The 18,339-nt window shown below is 44.3% G+C and overlaps 3 protein-coding genes across 3 annotated transcripts; all 3 read left to right on the top strand.

Moving 5' to 3' along the window:
- Nucleotides 1–919: 919 nt before the first annotated feature.
- LOC128299871 (peroxidase-like) lies at nucleotides 920–2,859 on the top strand. The gene is made up of 3 exons (XM_053036000.1): nucleotides 920–934; nucleotides 1,000–2,096; nucleotides 2,163–2,859. The coding sequence occupies exons 1-3, from the start codon at nucleotides 920–922 to the stop codon at nucleotides 2,857–2,859; spliced, it is 1,809 nt and encodes a 602-aa protein (XP_052891960.1).
- A 729-nt stretch (nucleotides 2,860–3,588) lies between these two features.
- On the top strand, nucleotides 3,589–5,889 carry LOC128298729 (uncharacterized). The gene is made up of 8 exons (XM_053034503.1): nucleotides 3,589–3,698; nucleotides 3,761–4,038; nucleotides 4,108–4,183; nucleotides 4,249–4,386; nucleotides 4,445–5,134; nucleotides 5,199–5,364; nucleotides 5,456–5,595; nucleotides 5,676–5,889. Exons 1-8 carry the CDS (start codon nucleotides 3,589–3,591, stop codon nucleotides 5,887–5,889), a joined length of 1,812 nt encoding a protein of 603 aa, XP_052890463.1.
- Nucleotides 5,890–6,529: 640 nt separating this feature from the next.
- Nucleotides 6,530–17,784, top strand: LOC128303777 (filaggrin-like). The gene is made up of 12 exons (XM_053040879.1): nucleotides 6,530–6,594; nucleotides 7,177–7,403; nucleotides 7,472–7,724; nucleotides 7,830–7,841; nucleotides 7,945–8,420; nucleotides 8,490–9,633; nucleotides 9,728–10,051; nucleotides 10,136–10,249; nucleotides 10,580–10,657; nucleotides 10,737–11,060; nucleotides 13,393–15,553; nucleotides 15,885–17,784. The coding sequence occupies exons 2-12, from the start codon at nucleotides 7,238–7,240 to the stop codon at nucleotides 17,157–17,159; spliced, it is 6,327 nt and encodes a 2,108-aa protein (XP_052896839.1). The 5' UTR covers nucleotides 6,530–6,594; nucleotides 7,177–7,237; the 3' UTR covers nucleotides 17,160–17,784.
- The last annotated feature ends 555 nt before the right edge of the window (nucleotides 17,785–18,339 follow it).

Raw genomic sequence — 18,339 nt, 5'->3', positions numbered from 1 at the left:
GGTGTGATTGCTGGATTAATCAAGAAATTTATATGATTTTTCTTAATGAATGTATATAAAATATGAATTGTATTATACATTCTAATGAAAAGAATAAAGAATGTATTCAAATTCATAAACTAATGATTTTATTGAATAAAGAAAACATTTCAAGTGGTGTTCATAAATTTAAATGACAGCTTGGAGAGCTTTTAGAACCCGGTGAAAATCATCGTACAATCATAATGAAAACAACAACACTTCTTTCAAAGCACTTTTGTAGGGTGCTTGAAGAAAAAGAACCCTTCTAGGAATTTGCGAGTCAAGCTCCTACGATGTCCTCTATCCAATACAAAAGGCGACCAGGAATTAGATTATTGCAAAATGCACAAAACAATCCATTGCCCATATACGATCAGTGCTTTTAAGCAATCGATAATTAAGAATGTTGTAATAAAAGTCGATGCATTAGCAAATACCCAACAGTACGTACAACTGGGTGAAGAATCGTAATTTTTGAATTTCACACACCAAAAACACCGGAAATAAAATTCAGGAGCTTCAGTGAGTTCGAGTTTGATCGCAGGAACTTCGTTAGAACCTGTTCCGGTTACGTCACCACAATCCAGCGGCAAATAATTCTCGAACCAGATTTAGCGCAAAATATCTTCGCAATTTGTGCACCAAGGTAGTGGGAAAAAAACGAAGAATGTAATCAGCTGTTACAATATTTTTCCAACCTACCGTGAAGTGTTCACCCTACACAGACTACTGCCGCTCAGATTTGCTTTCGATCGCGCAGGATGTAGACATACGATCGGTAACGATTCAGGAGTTTACTTGTATAAAAAGCGAATAACTTGTATCTGGCTCGTACAGTGTTGCACATAGTGCCCACAGGCAAGGTGCTGCTAAACAAACAAATTATCTGAACCCCAAGATGTTGGAAATGAAGGTGAGCATACGACGATAGAATCATTTCGTATTAAATACACATAATTTTTCCATCTTTCGATACAGCGAATTCTAGTCAATGTGGTCGTATTATCAATGGCCGTTAGTTTTGTAGCAACAGGGTTTACTACACCGGCTAGTACACCAGGTACTACTACCGCCGGAAGCAGCTGCTCCAAATCGAAATATCGCTCGATTGATTCCTCTTGCTCTAGCACCACCATTCCAAATTTGGGCAGATCCGGCGAACCATATGCTCGCATGCTTCCACCGAATTATGCGGACGGAATATCTACTCCACCGGTCATGAGTAACGGCAGTAAATACGTGAACGCCAGGCGTATATCGTACAACGTGTTTTCGATCGATGAAACTCCCGATTCCACCAACACGCTGATCAACGTATTCTTTCTGCAGGCGATTGGTCACGATCTAAGCTCACCCGCCGGTGCAGACGATCCTTTGCAGTGCTGTGCTGAAGGGATGGTTATACCGCAAGAGTCCGTTTCTAGCAGATGTTACGCGATATTTATCGGCAGGGATGATCCAGTGTACTCTTGGTTTAACATCGGATGCCAAAATTATGTGAGGGTGCTTACGAAAGTGCCCGCCCAACCACGCCAGCCCGTTCAACAGATAAATAGTGCGAGTAGCCTGTTGGACTTATCGTTCCTCTACGGTAATAGCGTTACGGATAGCAACCGTGTGAGAGCATTCTCTGGCGGTAAATTGCTTTCGGTGCGACGTATCAGTGGTGAATGGGCGACAAAATACGACTATCTAGAATGCGGCAGCGCAGATGGCTGCTATGTGTTGGCCGATAAACGCAGCTCCCAGTTTCCGATGACAGCCACAGTGCACTTAATCTTTCTGAGGGAGCACAACCGATTGGCAAATCAGTTGAAGCTGCTCAATGCGAACTGGTCCGATGAGGTCCTATTTCAAGAGGCGAGACGCATCAACATTGCGCAGTATCAGTACATCGTGTACTACCAGTATCTTCCACGTGTCTTGGGACGCGCAAACATGATAAACGACAGGCTGATATTTGGAGGAACGGGCTTCACAACGGATTTCAATGCTTTCCAAAACCCATCGTCGTTTAGCGAATTTGGTGGAGTTCTGGTGCCGTACATGCAGGCTCAGCTTCCGGGCAGCATAAAGTAGGTATTCTTTTCGAACTTCTGCTGGGATGGGATACACTAACACATCTCTTTTTATTTGGACAGCTTCTACCTTAACGGCACAGTGCAATCGTTTCCGCTAAGCAGCTTGGCGGGCAACCTCACAACATTCGAAAGCATGTTTAGTTCGTTCTTTACCGGACTTATCACCCAATCGACTAAACTGCTTTCGACTAGCAGCTTTAGCATCGAATGGAAAAACTTCATGTACCGTTCGGCGAGTGAACCTGTGGGACTAGATATGGTTGCCCAGGACATACAGCGAATGCGCGATTTTGGCTTTGCACGCTACAACGACTACCGTTCTCGGTGTGGTTTGACCCGGTTCGCAACGTGGGAAGCGTACAATGCCAGCTTCAAGGTGGCCTGCCCCAAAACCCTTGAAATACTCCGCTTGCACTACCCATCCGTGGACGATCTAGACGTGTTTGTCGGTGGTGCGTTCGAGGAACCGATACCGGGATCGCTTTTGGGCCCAACGTTTTACTGCCTCTTCAAGCATCAGTTCCTCGCGATACGTACTGGCGATCGATACTTCTTCGAGGTGGGCGGACAGGAGGGAAGCTTCACGGCGGCCCAGCTCACCGAAATACGTAAAGTTAGTCTTGCTCGGCTAATGTGTAACGCGATTCCAACCTTACCGAAGATTCAATCGGATGTATTCTGCCCGGTGTCGGTTAATAATTCACTCGTATCGTGTAGCTCACTTCCAACGCTTAATATGGCAGCTTGGCGTGCATAGATAGCATATGGTGATTGGCCGTCTAGCTGTTAAAACTAATATCTCGACAAAACTCCAATAAACAACCTGTTGGGTGCTTCATACATTCGTTTGCAGCTGCGCAAACAAGCAATGCCATTGAGAAAGAATTTGTTTTCGTATTCACCATTAACATTGCATCTTGGCAAAATAGGCATCCTTCAGGAAGTATGATCTGGTTTTCATATTGAACTTGTTTATCAGTTGTTTCTTCAACGTACAACATATGCCCCTAACGTAATTAAGATCTTGCATATAGCAACTAACTTATAATTCTTTTTTTTAACCGTATTTGCACTAGGAAAAAAAACGAAAAGCAGCGAAAAATTTGAAAATCTATTTGTCATTAAATATAACGCGTTTATAACCTCACGTTGACTTAAAACTGGATTCGAGTTGCTGCAAGCAATAACAGATTTATCTTCGTTTCTATTGTTTGAACACATTTATTAGAGGGGCAAAGGTTGCAAATATAAATATTTATTTGCGTTCTGTAAACTTTATACTTTAATCGAACGTTGGTCCTATGGAGCTATTCATTTAACCGTGAAATAAGAAAATTACATGTAGAGATTGAAAAGAATGATGGATTGAATTTGGCGAGTTGGGGAAAAGTCAAAGACGATTGTAGTGCGCACTTATCGTAGAACAAAAGCAACGTGTGTTTCACAAGAAATCCTGCGGTGAACGGTGATCGGGCATTGCTCAAGAATGGCTTCGCGCAGCGCTGAGGGTTCGATCGATGAAATATCTCAAAATGATAAAAAAGTGCCCGAAATCAAGGCTATGCGTAGAGTACATCTTTCATCAAATTTCCTAATGTAAGTTTCGGTAAGATTCCCCATGGATCGTTGTTCTAATTTCGTTATTTCCTTGTGTGCAGGGATATCGCGAATTATTTCTATTGTCTTACAAAAAATGTAAAGATGGGCGAAAGGTTGCCAATGATTCAGGAGCAAGTATATCAGGTAAACGATCCAATGCAGATGAAACTATACTTAAGTGAGTGTGGTAAACATCTGCAACGTATAGGCAAGTTACGGGATTCCTTACACTTCCTGGAGGCGGCTCATGCCGTCGAACTGGGCACTGTAGCGGACGATGTACAGAAGGAGATAACTCAACTGTTAACCGAAATTTATAGCAAATTGGGACATTTTCGTAAGTATAATGAGATTGGGAAATAACGAAGGTTACCATAGCTGACTGTTTCTCCTTTTTGGTGTGAAGGCACAGAATTGAACTTTCTATGTTGGGAACTGGATCTGTTCGGGTCAAACGACAGTAGGGCCATTTCATGTGAATCGTAAGTATTTCGTTTATACCCTGGCAAGAGACTCAGATTATGCCTTTTTGGGTCATTTTTCGCAGGAAAGACGGAATGCTAATAAGCAAACGTGATTTCAATAAAGGAGATATGGTATTCTTTGATAAGCCTGTGGTTGGCTATGTGGAAGATTCCAGAATACAGTGCAATAATTGTACGGTCAAAACATTGTACGCAATCCCGTAAGTAATGGATGTAGAATCATTATCCCTGCGTCTAATTATGTGCCTTTGTTTGTAGTTGTATGCAGTGCTGTGCGGTATTTTACTGTAGTGTGGCATGCCAGCGCAATGATAATCATTATCACCAGTACGAGTGCCTGGGATTTCAGATGCATTACCTTCTCCTCATTGAAAATATTTTAACACTACGGATGCTAGTGAAGGCTTTGGATGTATTGCAGCAGAACTTATTGGTACGCGAGGACTCACTTGATAAACCGAAAACGGTAGAGCAACTTTGGGAAGTTTTGCTCGAAAATCATACACATTCGGCAGACTTTCTGCAAGTCTTTCAAGCACGTACATGTGATCACTTCTCAGACGAAAAGAAAGTTTATCACACTCTTCTTCGTAAAGTCCCACAACTGATGTACTTTATTAGGAATTACATGCAGCTGCTGGTTAATTATGAGCACTGTTGGACAGGTTTTCCGCATCATTTGCGCCACGTGTTCGTGGAGAGCGTCCTGTTACGCTTGTTATGCCTAGCGGAATCACAAGCGTGTTGTTTTAAGTACGAGCTCGCATTTGACAAAACCGAATATGAGGAAATGCTGCACACGACTGGCGAGGGCACACGAGGGTCTAAATTGCTGGATTGTATGTCCATTTCTGAGTCAAATGTATCGAAGAGAAATCAATATTATGGATTGTACCGGTTCCAGACCGAGATGAAATATTCTCGCACTATTTACAATACTGTCCCCATGTAAGTGACCGTTGAAAAAGGTAACACAATACAAAGATATATTATTTTTTATTTAAACCAACAGATTATTGGATCATGGCGCTGTCGCGATTCGTGCGATAGTTGAAATCAAGAAGGGCGATACTTTAATTTTCATGGAAGGTGCACCTAGAGATACAGCTCCTCTCAATGTAATTTCTATGAACCCTGCTAACGTTGAGGTGCTTCCGTTGTACAAGGGTATGTATGAGGTTGAGAAATTCTTTATGGGGTTAATTTGCTTTACTGTCCTAACAGAGACATTACACACGTTAACAATGCGCCCTACCTTTCGTTGCAGAGCCATACACCAATAAGATCAAATTGAAAGATCAAATTACAATCTGGTTACAATTGATAACGGAAAAGAGAAACATATTTACGGAAGATCACTTTATAGGCCTTCTGTTATTGTTCGATCGCTTCATATCCAGGTACCAGAGGCACGTATAGTATAAATAATATTCCTACTTATCATATTATTAAGTAACAATTTAATACGGTATATATTTTGCATTTTCAGTGTACCGAAGCGACCTATTTGCTTCTTTTCGCTATTCGAATCAACAAGTAAGCTGGAGAAAATATACCACGAGGCTAGACTAATCCCCATGGTACTGATGCAAGATTTGTGGATGGTGCGGTTAATGTACCGTTATACTAATTTGCGCGCTATAAAAAGAGAAAATATCGAAAACTTGGTTAATTACATGTATGACACATATTACCTAGATTAAGAGCTCCTGCTTGGAGTTCATTAAAAGTTTAATTTTTCATTATATTTCTCTGAGCGTGTTAAACGAACGTGTTGCACTTGATAATAAAAAGATAATAAAAAATCACTAAGCTGCAAAGAATTTATTATTTTTTTTTCTTTCTGCTTTGAATATCGGTGAATCGAACTGTACGTTCTGGGCATTCTTGAAGAAAAGAAACAAAATTTTTGAACCAGTTCCGATTATCCTTTGGTAGAAAATCTGGCGATAAAATTTTTCCAAGGCAACTCTGATTGTGCATCCTACATTTTGTATGGCCATATGTGTGAGACAGTAATATATTAGCAAATGTATAAAAAAAACAATTGGAAGTTGCTGGTAAATGTTGTAATATTATCTACATCGTACGCGATAGAAAATAATTTACGCTTCCCACGCAAAAATGCTGCATTCGACGGTTTGATCTGATCTGCATTAAACGCGTAACGAATTATTCAAATTTGCTAACGCCTCGTAACGCTTCAGCGCGCTACCAGTGACAGTTCAGTTTTGACAGCCACAGCTCTTGCAGGCAGCGGCTGGCAACAAGGCCACCGCTAGCTTTCATTTTTTTACATGGGTAGAAAATAGTCAGGCTTGTAATCTTCGACGCGCTGTTTCACGAAATCGTCGAGGCAAAACATGCAACAAAGCACAGTAAAACGGCGAATATTAGGCGCATTTAAGGTAATAACATCTGCGGTAAGCTTTTAGCTGTCGTAAAACCGTTGAATTACGTAAGAATTATGGGGGAAAACGTATGTGCGATGTGATTTTAACTTGTGTGAAAAGGTTCCGCAGCCAAAGAAAGGGTAACTTTGCGAAAGTATCAAACATGGACGACCTGGGTGAAAATGTAAAGCAATGTGATCCGGCGTGATAGGTGAAAGTGGTGTGCAAATATGCATGATTCTGTGCCAAATTTCGATCGAATGGTGACAAATGTGTCCGCGTAAAGGATTTGTGATTGATCAAGTTTTAGTTGATAAACATAACCTATACCGGAGCGATTGTACTTTGCATCAATTTCAGTCGGTGTTCGTGATCCGCAAATTTCGTGAAAAGGGCTGTTTTCTGAACTGCAAGTGCTAGTGTAACCGTCGCTTTTTTATTGGTTTTTCCGAGTTACAAGCATTGAACATTTGCTTCAAACCATAGTGGAAACACTTTTTCAACCAATATCATTCAATCAACAATTTTCATAGCAAATGAATGTGCGCCATGTTTACAAGAATTAATTTTTTATTTTTTATTTTGTTCTTGTTACAGTGATTTTTTTTTTGGGCATTCACGTTCACGGCTGTGGTTTGTGCTGTTCCATACGGTCAACATGTCGGTGCATTACAAGTTTAAAAGCACCCTCGATTTTGATACGATCACGTTCGACGGGTTGCACATATCGGTGGCAGATCTGAAGAAAGCTATCATCCAGCAGAAGCGATTGGGCAAAACGGTCGACTTCGACCTTCAGATTACCAATGCTCAGACTAAGGAAGGTAAGGCAACATTCGTGTGCTACTGGTCAGTGAAAAAGTAGGATAATCCGTTTTCTTTCATATTCCAGAGTACAATGATGATAATATGCTGATACCCAAAAACACGTCCCTTACGATTGCACGAGTACCGGTGAAGTCGCAGGGGAAAAAGAATTGGGAGAAAGCGGTGCCGGAGCAGAATGCACCGGCGCCGACACCGCGTGGTAAACATGATGCGGCCAGCTCGCAAACAAATGTCGATCTCTCGATGATGAATGGTACTGAGGAGGACAAGATTCGTGAGATGATGTTTCAGAGTACAGCGGAATATGATCCAACCAAGTAAGTGTTTCGGGAGTAGTGTTGTTATCGATACAAATAGTCTAACATATCTGCAATGCGTGGTTTTTCTTTTTAAAATGCTTACAACATCATGTTATGGGATAGGTTTAAACACAGGTACTAGGTTAATGTTGGTAGTGACTGATTTTACGCCTTATCGGTGGGCATGAGTGTGACATCAACTAACAAGTGTATTTGGCCGTTTGTTATTTACTTCCAGCTACCAGAAAGTGCGTGGTACACAAACGGGAGAAGTTCCGATGAATTATAAGTGCTACCGTTGCCACAAACCGGGCCACTGGATAAAGAACTGTCCGATGGGTCCGCTGCCAAAGGAGAATATGGAGGTAAAGCGTACGTCCGGCATACCGCGATCGTTTATAGAGCGCGATAAGGAGGTGGGAAATAATCCGGCCATGCAACCGGTGCAGATGCCACCGGAAGAAAAGCAAGTCATACCGGAAGATCTCATCTGTAGCATTTGCAAAGATTTGTTTACGGACGCCGTTATGATACCGTGCTGTGGAAGTTCGTTTTGCGACGAGTGTGTACGCACGGCATTGCTCGAATCGGAGGACAATGAATGTCCAGATTGTAAAGAGAAAGGTTCCTCGCCGGGTTCGCTGATACCGAATCGATTCCTGCGTACATCCGTGAATGCATTCCGGAACGAAACAGGATACACCAAATCGAAAGGTAAGTACACGAAAGGATCTTTGTGTAAATTTTAACTAATAACATGATATTATTTTTGTTTCTTCACAGCCACGGTAGGGAAGAAGCAAACAAAGCCGGAAGAAATACCGACTGCGGACAGTACCACTAGCGGTGGCTTATCGTCCACAGTACCGTTCGGTGATGTGGAAGACAGTGCACCTATCGGTAGTTCAATTTCAACAACCACCGAGATGGTGGAATCCTCTACATATGAAGATGATGGTGGACATCGCAATGTGGATGCTATGCATCAACAGCAGCCACAGTTATTCGACGAAATATCCCTGCAAGATGATCTCGCTTCGCCGCGGCAGGATAATAAAGAGTCGACGGGGATGGCACCGTCAGCAGGTCCCGGGTTCGACAATGAGTCGGACTATGAGGACAACATCACAGTTACTGTTCCGCCAGCTCATCTACAGAGTCGAGGTGCATTCCGCGGTCACTATAATGGCGGTGGCCGACCGATGCGACATGGACGAACGCATGGCCATGATACGCCACCGAATGAAAGACAGCAGATGATAGTGAACCAGCAAGGTGGATATGGTGCTGGTGGGAATGGTAATAACGGTGGCCGTGGTAACGACCATATGGACCGGGAGCGAGAAGAAGAACATCGGCGGCGTATGCTAATGGAGGAGAAGGATGGCGACGGTTATGGGGCTGGTCCGCCCGGAATGATAAACGAACGGGGTCGCGAGTACGGTGATCGATCGCCGGAGTACTTGCATGGAGGCAACGGTGGCGGTGGTGGTGTCGGTGGACGAGGATTAATGCCGATTCCACATAATCATCCACAGCACGTTCAAGCCATAGGAACGGCTATGGGTCATCCAGGCGGTGCTTACATGGGCCCTGGTAATGGTGGATATGGCGGTCACGTAGGACATCCACCGTATGGTGGTGCGGGCGGCGTCGGTGGCGGTTCTGGTGGTGGTGGCGGCGGAAATAACGGTCCAGGAGGAGGAGGTTATGGAATGCAGCAGGGAAGCGGTGGTTATCCACAACAGCAAAGATCGTACGAACATCATGGTGGAATGTATCCCGGCGATCGTCCAACTCGCATGATGTACCCGATGCGTGGTGGTGGTGGGTTTATGTCGCACCATCCTCCCCATTTAAGGCAACGCCCGATGGGTCCAGGGCCGACGGGAGGCTATCCGAGTGTACATCCATCGATAGGGCCTGGGTAAGCGGAACTTTCATTCATTCCACGCGGTTGTTGGTGAAAACGTTGTGGATTAACATTTGGTTTTCTTTTCTTCCGATTTCATTACACACAGGGTTATCGACGATCCCCTCGAAGCGTTCAATAGAATCATGCGCGAGAAAGAGTTGCGCAAAAAGCAAGAGCAGCAGCAGCAACAAATGCGACGTAACCGGTCGCCAATGGTTGACCGGGGCCGAAGATCCCGATCATTTGACAATGGTGGTCGCGGTGGTCCACGGGGTAATTCGTCTGATCGACGACGCACATCTCGTCAACGGTCTCCCGAAAGACGACGATCACCGGACGATAAACATCCAGACGAGCGCGATCGTATGCGAGAACGTCGCCGCAATCGATCCAGTTCGTATAGTTCCGGTAGTTCGCGATCATATACAAGGTATGCAGCAGCAGGAAACGAATGTTGTGAGAAATAATAGAGTATTGGGTTTAACACTGTTTTTTTTCTAAATTCTTGTTATAGATCAAAGTCACGTTCACCAATGAAACGCAATAAGTCTCCACGAAAACGGTCACGCAGTCCGGGCTATAGAGATAGACGTAGCAGAAGTCGTTCGGGATCATTTGGTGGAATGAGGTAAACATTAATTTCACTACAGGGTTTTCGAGTGCAAGTTGAAAAGGTGGATCTATTTCTGTATTTTCTCAAGTTGAAGTGATATGCCTTACTTATTATATTTAACCGCTTCGTAGTCTTGGCCTGCTGCAGGAATCCTGCTCACGGTCGAGCGTCGTATTATTCCACCTCCTGTTATTCTCTATATCCCGATATAACCTCCTGATTCCTTTTTGTCTTAAAAATAATTCAGAACTAGTTCCACAATTACTATTTTATCTCAAAAGTTTCTAGTTTATAATTGATGAATTGTAAAACTTAAAATCAAACATATTCTTAATTTTCATTTAGATATAGGGATCGTCGAGATGAACGTCGTCAGGGCGATTTCAACAGAGACCGATCGCCTGGATTCAATCCCGGTTTTGGGTAAGTAGCAAACGCATCCGTGCATCCGTTCTATCCCTGATTATGTTCGTAACCTTTTCTTTGGTCTTTTTTGGAACAGCTTCGGCAATCGTCCTCCCAGAGGCGGCGGAGGTCCAAGGGGTGGTCGTGCACGAGGAAACAATCGAGACGTAGGTGGAAATATGCAACACTTTCCACCCCGGGGGTATGATCGTCACCAACCTGGTCACATGTTACCGATGCAAGGTGGACGCCCAGATGACATACCACCGGCGTTTCTGCATGGTCAGCATATGAATGAGTACCGGGACGGACACGGACCAGTCGGTCAGCACGGTGGCGGCATGATGGGCAGCGGTGGATTAGGCGGAGGGCCAGGACCCTCAATGCAAACGGGTTTGGTGGCTTCCGCACAGTCAAACAGGTATTGTGTTTATGTTATTACTAATTTCCGTATTGTTGGTGTACTATTTGCGATGCGACAAAACGTTGCAAGGTGTCGTAACGATTGCGTTCGATCGCGCAAGCAGTACAGCTACAGTCGCAGTATTATTTGTGCATTTTAAAGCAGTAGAAGTTTACTTTTCAAATTTTTTCGCAACATATATAATCGTCCCAAACGCTCTGTGATATAAATGTGTGATATTAGTGATAATACGTGAATACCCAGGTGCAAATATTTTGCTTTGCTATTATGCGGAGTCCGTTGGATCGCCATTGTGAAACGAAAAAAAGATTGATTGTAATATTGCTATAATGGGTTTAATTTTTAATTAAGATTTGAGTAATTAGATGTATAGTACGATACAATGTTTATATTTTTGGCAGAATTAAATGTTTCTTTGTCTTATTAGTATTCTTGACCGTGATCCGTGACCGTGACCGTTAAAATGATATTCGCTAATGATGATTTTCAATCGATGCTAGATAATTTTTTTCCCCGGCAGACATTTTGTCTTTGTTTGGCAGTTCTGACTTGTAAAACTCTATAAGCCGTACTGTTTTACAATACAGGATCGATATAATAAGTATAATTTTCTTCATATACTTTACGCGAAAAAGATGTAAACGAAGCGTATGCGGTTTTATATTATCGAAACTGGACGAATTAAATATTTAATTATTCTGTCATTCTACAGTGCAGTGAAGTGAAGTAACAAAAAACAAAAAAAAAATATTCAAAAGTTATGATGATCACTGAAACTGATGATCCGATGAAATCCGTGCTATTTCATCCTTTTGAAAATCTGTTCCCTTTTTTATTTAAAAAAAACTGACGTTCGCCGGTTTAGAAGTGTAAGCGAATCGTATTTCACTGAAATAACCTTTGGGTGCAAAAACAAAAAAAAAACAAATACAAATTATAATCTTCTAAAATTAAAATATACATTTAACAATCTGCAACATGTTAAATCAATATTGACAACTGCAACATTGCTTGGCCATGGAAAAAAAACATACACAATTCCTTTCCATATTTTAAGTAAGTCAATGTAAACGTTATGTTTTATGTTTTCAAATTGTTAAAATAGGTTAACATTTAGAATGAAACTGTCCGCACAATGGTGAAGATGGTCATCCTGTCGGAAGGACATACGCTGGACATTAAAGAACAGATCGAATGTTAAGGCCAATTAAACACGCGTCCTGTGATATTTCCACCTTTAACAAAAAAAGGGTAGCCTCGAAGCGGAAACCCCCATTACATTGTGAAGTAACCATACCCAAGACGAAACCATTGTTCAGCTCCACACTGTAGATACTATTTTAGCATCCAATAATCACTTTTACGTTCATTCGTTATAATGTGTTATATAGGGGAGCTGAATTTATTTCATATTTAGCAATACTATCGTATGAAGGCGAATGTTGTGTGAATTTTAATAATAAAAAAAACCCAAACCCTAATATTATACGAGCGGCTTGTGTGCATTAAGATATTATATTTTGTTTTTGTTTTTTGGGATTGTGTTTGCTGCGATTTAGATTATTCATGCGCTCCGCTATTTGTTTTTGGTAAAGCTAAAATACAGTTCAATCGCACAATCGCGCATACGTTCGTATCGTTGGCACAACCTACATCAACAGCACGTTTTTACTGTATGCAGTATTTCCATAAGCATCTCGGAGCATCTGCCGCTGTGCCTGGCGTGTTACAGGCGCTTAAACCCTTTACATCACGGACATACTTATCGGCTGTGCAATCAGGATCATGTTAACCTTTTTCGATTTGTTTAATCTTAGAGCAACAACCTCTTTTTATCTTACCTTTGTAAATTAAATCTAAAAGAAATTCCGTGACTATTGGCAATACAAAACCTGCACTGCAGCTACCGTCATCTTTAAAGGGCTGATTTTTGCAGTTTGTGCAAACCAAATTGGACATTAGAAATAATTTAAATCTAAGTGTAATGTGATTAAAGTTTCGCCTAAAGTGATCCATAGGCGAACGGATTTGGTGCAGCTGTCTGTGTGTTTGCTCGAGAAAAGCTGTCCGTCATCCTTCCCATGCGTGATGATTTGAGGTAAAGTGATCGTGTTTTTTGATGTGACAACAGATGCTACTTACATGTTCCCGGGGTGTCTGTTCGACTGTGACACTTTTTTTTCTGCTTTGCAAAGAATAATCCACACCGTGAGAGCTTTTTATTAATTAATGTATTCGCTTTCTTTTCTTTCTCTTCCACCTTTCCGTCCCCCCGTCCCGGTTTTGTGTTGTATGTGGCATGTTTCTTGGACCTTTCCTGTGTATTTAGATATCCGGGACGCGATGAACGAGAACGAAGCATTGGCGCCAATTACGGAGGTGCCAAGCAGCCGGACTTTGGCGATGGCGAAGGCGACCATATGGTGCACTCACATACGAAAGGTATGGGCGAACGGTACCGAACGTCCAGTCGCAATTCGTCGCCCAGCGGTCCTCATCAGCAAAACGTTGCGCATGACCAGGCGGAACGTGGCAGGGAGCAGGGTGAGTGGTCCGAATTTCCCGATGAATCTGGATACCATCAACCTGCAACATCGGCCCGCCAGCATGACGATCACGTGGATCGGCAAAGCGCAGAACGCAAGAGTGGTGCCGGCAGTGCTCGCGATTCCGACCACAGAAGCGTCGACCATCGGCCATCATCAATAGGACCAGCGGGTGGCGGTGGTGGTAACCATGGGCGGGGAAGATCACGTTCACGTGACCGCAAACGGCAAGCCACGGGCAACCAGGAAGGATCGGATCGCGATGGTTCGGACCGAAGAAAATATAGATCGAAGCGGTCGGAGTCTGCGGAAAGGCACGAAAAATCGAATGCTGCAAACCGTGGCCCACGGTCCACCGGTGAGCACGAGAAGGAGAAGCAGGACCGCAAACAACACCAGATGCCCGAAAAGGAGAAGCGAAACGAGCAGGAACAACATGGGCGCCGAGATGAGCGAGATCATCATCGGGATCGTGGCAAGGAACGGAACGAGCGTGATCGTGACCGGGAGCGGGAACGTGATCGTCAACGAGAACGGGAGCGTGATCGTGAAAAGGAGCGCAACAAGGATAAGGAACGCGATCTGGAGCACGATCGGGAGCGGGATCGAAGGAAGGAGAAGGAACGCGACAAGGAGAAAGAAAAGGAACGCGAGCGGGAAAAGGAACGCGAGCAGGAGAAGGAAAAGGAACGCGAGAAAGAAAGGCTCCGCGAGCGGGAAAAGGATCGCGAAAAGGATCGCGAGAAGGAAAAGGATCATCGCGACAAGGAGAAGGATCGCGACAAGGACAAGGAGGCGAAGGAACTGTCGAAGAAAAAGGCCCGTGATTCGAGCGATGAAGATCGGCGTGATAGGAAGAAGGATCGGGATAAGAAGAAGCGCAAAAAGGAAAAGGAAGTGGAAAAGCGTAAGCACAAGAAGGAACGGAAGGAGAAGGACAAGGAGCAACGGTCGAAGGATAGGCGCAAGGAGCGGAAGACGGTTGAGAAGGAGGAACCGGACAGTTCCCAGCAACCGGCAACACCAACGGTGCGGGATCGTGATGAGGAAGCGATGGCGAAACCAACAGCAGCAGAATTGGAAGATCCAAACAGTCATCGTGCGCGTGATAGTCAGTCAAATGATGGAGACGATCACGAACGTCCTGCGAGTGTCGCCAGTGAGGATCCGAAGCGTGATATCGATTCCGGCGATTCTGGTGCGGACGATGAGGAACATCCGGATACCGAACCGCATCCGGAGCAGCAGCAGCCGCAGTCGGACGTTGAGCAAAGTGAACACCAGCAACAAGAAGCTCACATCGATGGCCACGATCATGCGGATCTGTATTCGGACATACCGGATAAGTATGAAGCAGATCAGCTGGAACTTTGCGCGACCGGTGCGAACGATCAGGAGGAAGAGGGTATGCCGGGTTTGGCGGACAGTACGGAGAGCCAGGAAACCCCGGCCAAGCTCGATACCACCGGAGACGGTGACATGCTGATGAAGCGGTCCGATTCCGTTTTGGATTTACACGCAAATCTCGACTACGAGCAGGAGCTGGATAGTGGCGACCAAACGCTATCCATACCACCGAAGGACGACAATTCCGTGATGCCTGAGCTGTCGAAGTGGGAAATGGACGAGGAGGGACAGATTAACTCATCAACGGTGGAACAACAGGACGCAACATCGCCCGCCGACCAGCTGGAGGACGGTAGCGATAAGGACGGTCTGGAGTTGGACGGCGCCGGTAAGGTTACCAGTGAGGTACTGAAGCGAGCAGAAAATGCAATTTTCGCGCGTGCCATCAACGCGATACGGCCGATCGAGATTAAAAAGATTAGCGTCGAACGGCAGAAGCTTTACACGGCCGGCAATATGCCGCACGACGAGGGCTCACCGCCCAGGATGATGGATATAAAGCATGCACACGAAAGCGATGAGTTCAAACGTGTTCAGGTAAGATGCATTTTTTTATTGCATTTACTCATTGTGAAGATAGTTCCAAACAGTATTGACGTTTCCTTACTGTTTCGATCGAGCCTAGCATCTGCAACTGATTCCGTCAGTTTTAGAAAGGTTCGAAAGAACACCGGGTTAAACCGATTTCGGAAAACTCTGGTTAGCAATTATTACACAGAATCAAAATCATCTAATCAAAGCTTGAGAATGGAAGAAGGAATTTCCCTGTGCTTAATTCCAATTTAGTATTTCATCGCAATTCTTCTGTGTGTGATTCATTTTTTAACATTAACTAATGCGTTTTTTATTATTCTGTTTATTATCGTAGGTCACTATACCGCTACACGATGTCCGAGCGGAACGTTCTGTTGAAATTAAGCAAAAACTAGAGATGAAAGTAGAAAATCGTTCCTCACCGATGCGTACCTCAGTGAAAGAGCGGTTGGGTAGCAAGGTGACGGACAACGCATCACACTTTGCCCGTTCACGTACACCGCCGACGAATCGTAAAATGAGTAGCGTCCCAAGCGATAACATGAATCGCGTTAAATCGTTCGCAGATCGGCGACGCGGTTCATCGCGCAGCCGAAGCCGATTACGGGACGAATCCGGCGGCCGTAAGCAGATGGATAGGAATCGCTCTTCTGGGGGTGGCAAACGTGAAGAAAATAAAAAACAACAGACCGGTCAATCGAACCGGCGGACGGCGAGTGGTAATGGTGGACGGGGCAACGATGATCGGCAACAGTCGTTGCGCGATCGGAAAGAAGACACCAGGCGGAACAGTAGGGAAAAGAGTGACAGTCGGAAGGTCGAACAGCAGCGTCTCCAGCGGGGTCGGAGTCGCGATCATGAGAGGGAGAAGGATCGGGATCGGGACAATCGTGATCGAGGCAGTGGACGACGTGGTAATAGTCGGGATCGGAAACAAACCGTATCACCCCCGCCGATCTCGAAGAAGGCCGAAAGTTCCCGCAAGGATGTCGATACGCACCGGAGTAAGCATCATTCGCAGCGGGAAGATACGTCCGGTAGGGTATCATCGTCTAAGTCAAGCCACCGGGATGACAGTGCAAACCCGAAATCCCGGGAAGCAACCGACGAAAGGGGTGTAACAGCTCCAAGTTCCACCACGGGAGTCGAACGATTAACGGCACGGTCCGAGCAATCTCCTGCCGATCGGACACCGTCCCGTAAAAGATCCGCCGAACACCTCCGGGAGCGGTCCACCGAACGGGACCGGTGTGACGATGGTGCCGCGAAACGGGACGATACCGTTGCGGGCGGCTCGGGAGCTAGCGGTAAGCGGACTAAGGTAGAGAAACATGCTGGTAAATCAAACAAAAGTTCAAGCGATTCGAGCAGTTCCGATTCGGATACCTCGTCGTCCGACAGCAGTCCCGAAACGGATGATGCTGGCCCGACTGGTAGCAGCAGCAAGAAGCGCAAAAAGCGAAAGCACAAGAAGGAACGCAAGCGTGCCAAACGTTCCGCTGCAACGACGGAAACGGACGACGATTCGGGCGGGAAGCGCAAAAAGTCGAAAAAGAAATCAAAATCCTCCAAGAAAAAGAAAAAATCCAGCAAACATAAGAAGGACTAGAGCGCGCGGGAGCAATGTTCCTCGGCAAATGGAGGAGTAGTTTTGCTGCGAGCGGATGACAACGCAAACGGTACGGAACAGTTACGTACATACTTCCCCTTGTAGACTTCCTCTCTATCGCAGACGGAATGATGGTCAGTTAGGACGGGTTGCACCGTTTCACAGGAGGGAGAGTAAGAGAGAGAGCTCGTCTAATACAGCACGAATTAGAGAATGGCATATAAGCATAGTTGCATTTCTTTTTCTGAGCGAGCAATGTACGCGGAGCAAATTATTATTGGCATAACATAATTATGATTAAGTTGGGTAGCAGTAGGTAATTATTAAGGCGCATTTCCGCTACCAACAGCAGAACTAATGCGTGCGATGAACGATTTGAACTAACAACAACATTGGCATCAGCAATAGGATTTAACAAGGAAAACAAGCAAAAAGAATTAACCTCATAACGGCACTGTACATTTGATTTTGTTGGATTTATAAACGACGATTGGCCGGAATGAATTGCTAGCGAAGGTTAAACTTTAGTGAAAAAGCACTCAGCATACGACCCAGAGAGTACCGCACACCCCAATGTACGTATTCCAAACTTTATCGGCTAAATAAATAGTAAGACATCTTCTAGAACAAACGCAGTGCGTCCCGTCTCATTCCCATATGGCAAAAGAAAAAAAAAGTCTTCGAACATTCGAACAAGGTTTGTGATTTTTTGTTCCTCTTTTGTTTGTTAGTTTGATAGTGGTTTTGGTTGCGCTTGTTTTATTTTCCTTAGCACATTGCGGTTACAGCAGGCTATATACTAATAGTTAGTAGTGGATGTGTGTTTTGTCGTTTTGTTTGTTAATACTACTTCTTCTAGCTCCCAATGCAGTGTTTTGCTGTTCTTATTCGTTTTTGTATTCTATTCTGTTTGTAATGTTTGTAACATGCCCTTGTTTTTGCTAATATTGTTTTGTTTTTGTTTGCGTGTATGTATGTATTATAATGTACAGCTTTATTCGTAACAGCAAGCAGTTTTGTTTGCTTTTCCGGGCAGCTTCTGTATGGTTTTATATTCTTTCTGTAATCTTGGAAACCGAAAGCGTAACCGGTTGTGTTTCATACTATGGCGTTATATTTTGATTTTGCTTTTCTAAGCTGTAGCAGTATTTAGCTTGAACATAAAACCGCCTAAACAACT

This window comes from Anopheles moucheti, chromosome 2 (assembly GCF_943734755.1).
Source record: "Anopheles moucheti chromosome 2, idAnoMoucSN_F20_07, whole genome shotgun sequence".
Lineage (NCBI taxonomy): Eukaryota > Metazoa > Arthropoda > Insecta > Diptera > Culicidae > Anopheles > Anopheles moucheti.
The sequence above is the reverse complement of the archived record's forward strand: the minus strand, read 5'-3'. Positions and strand labels throughout refer to the sequence as shown.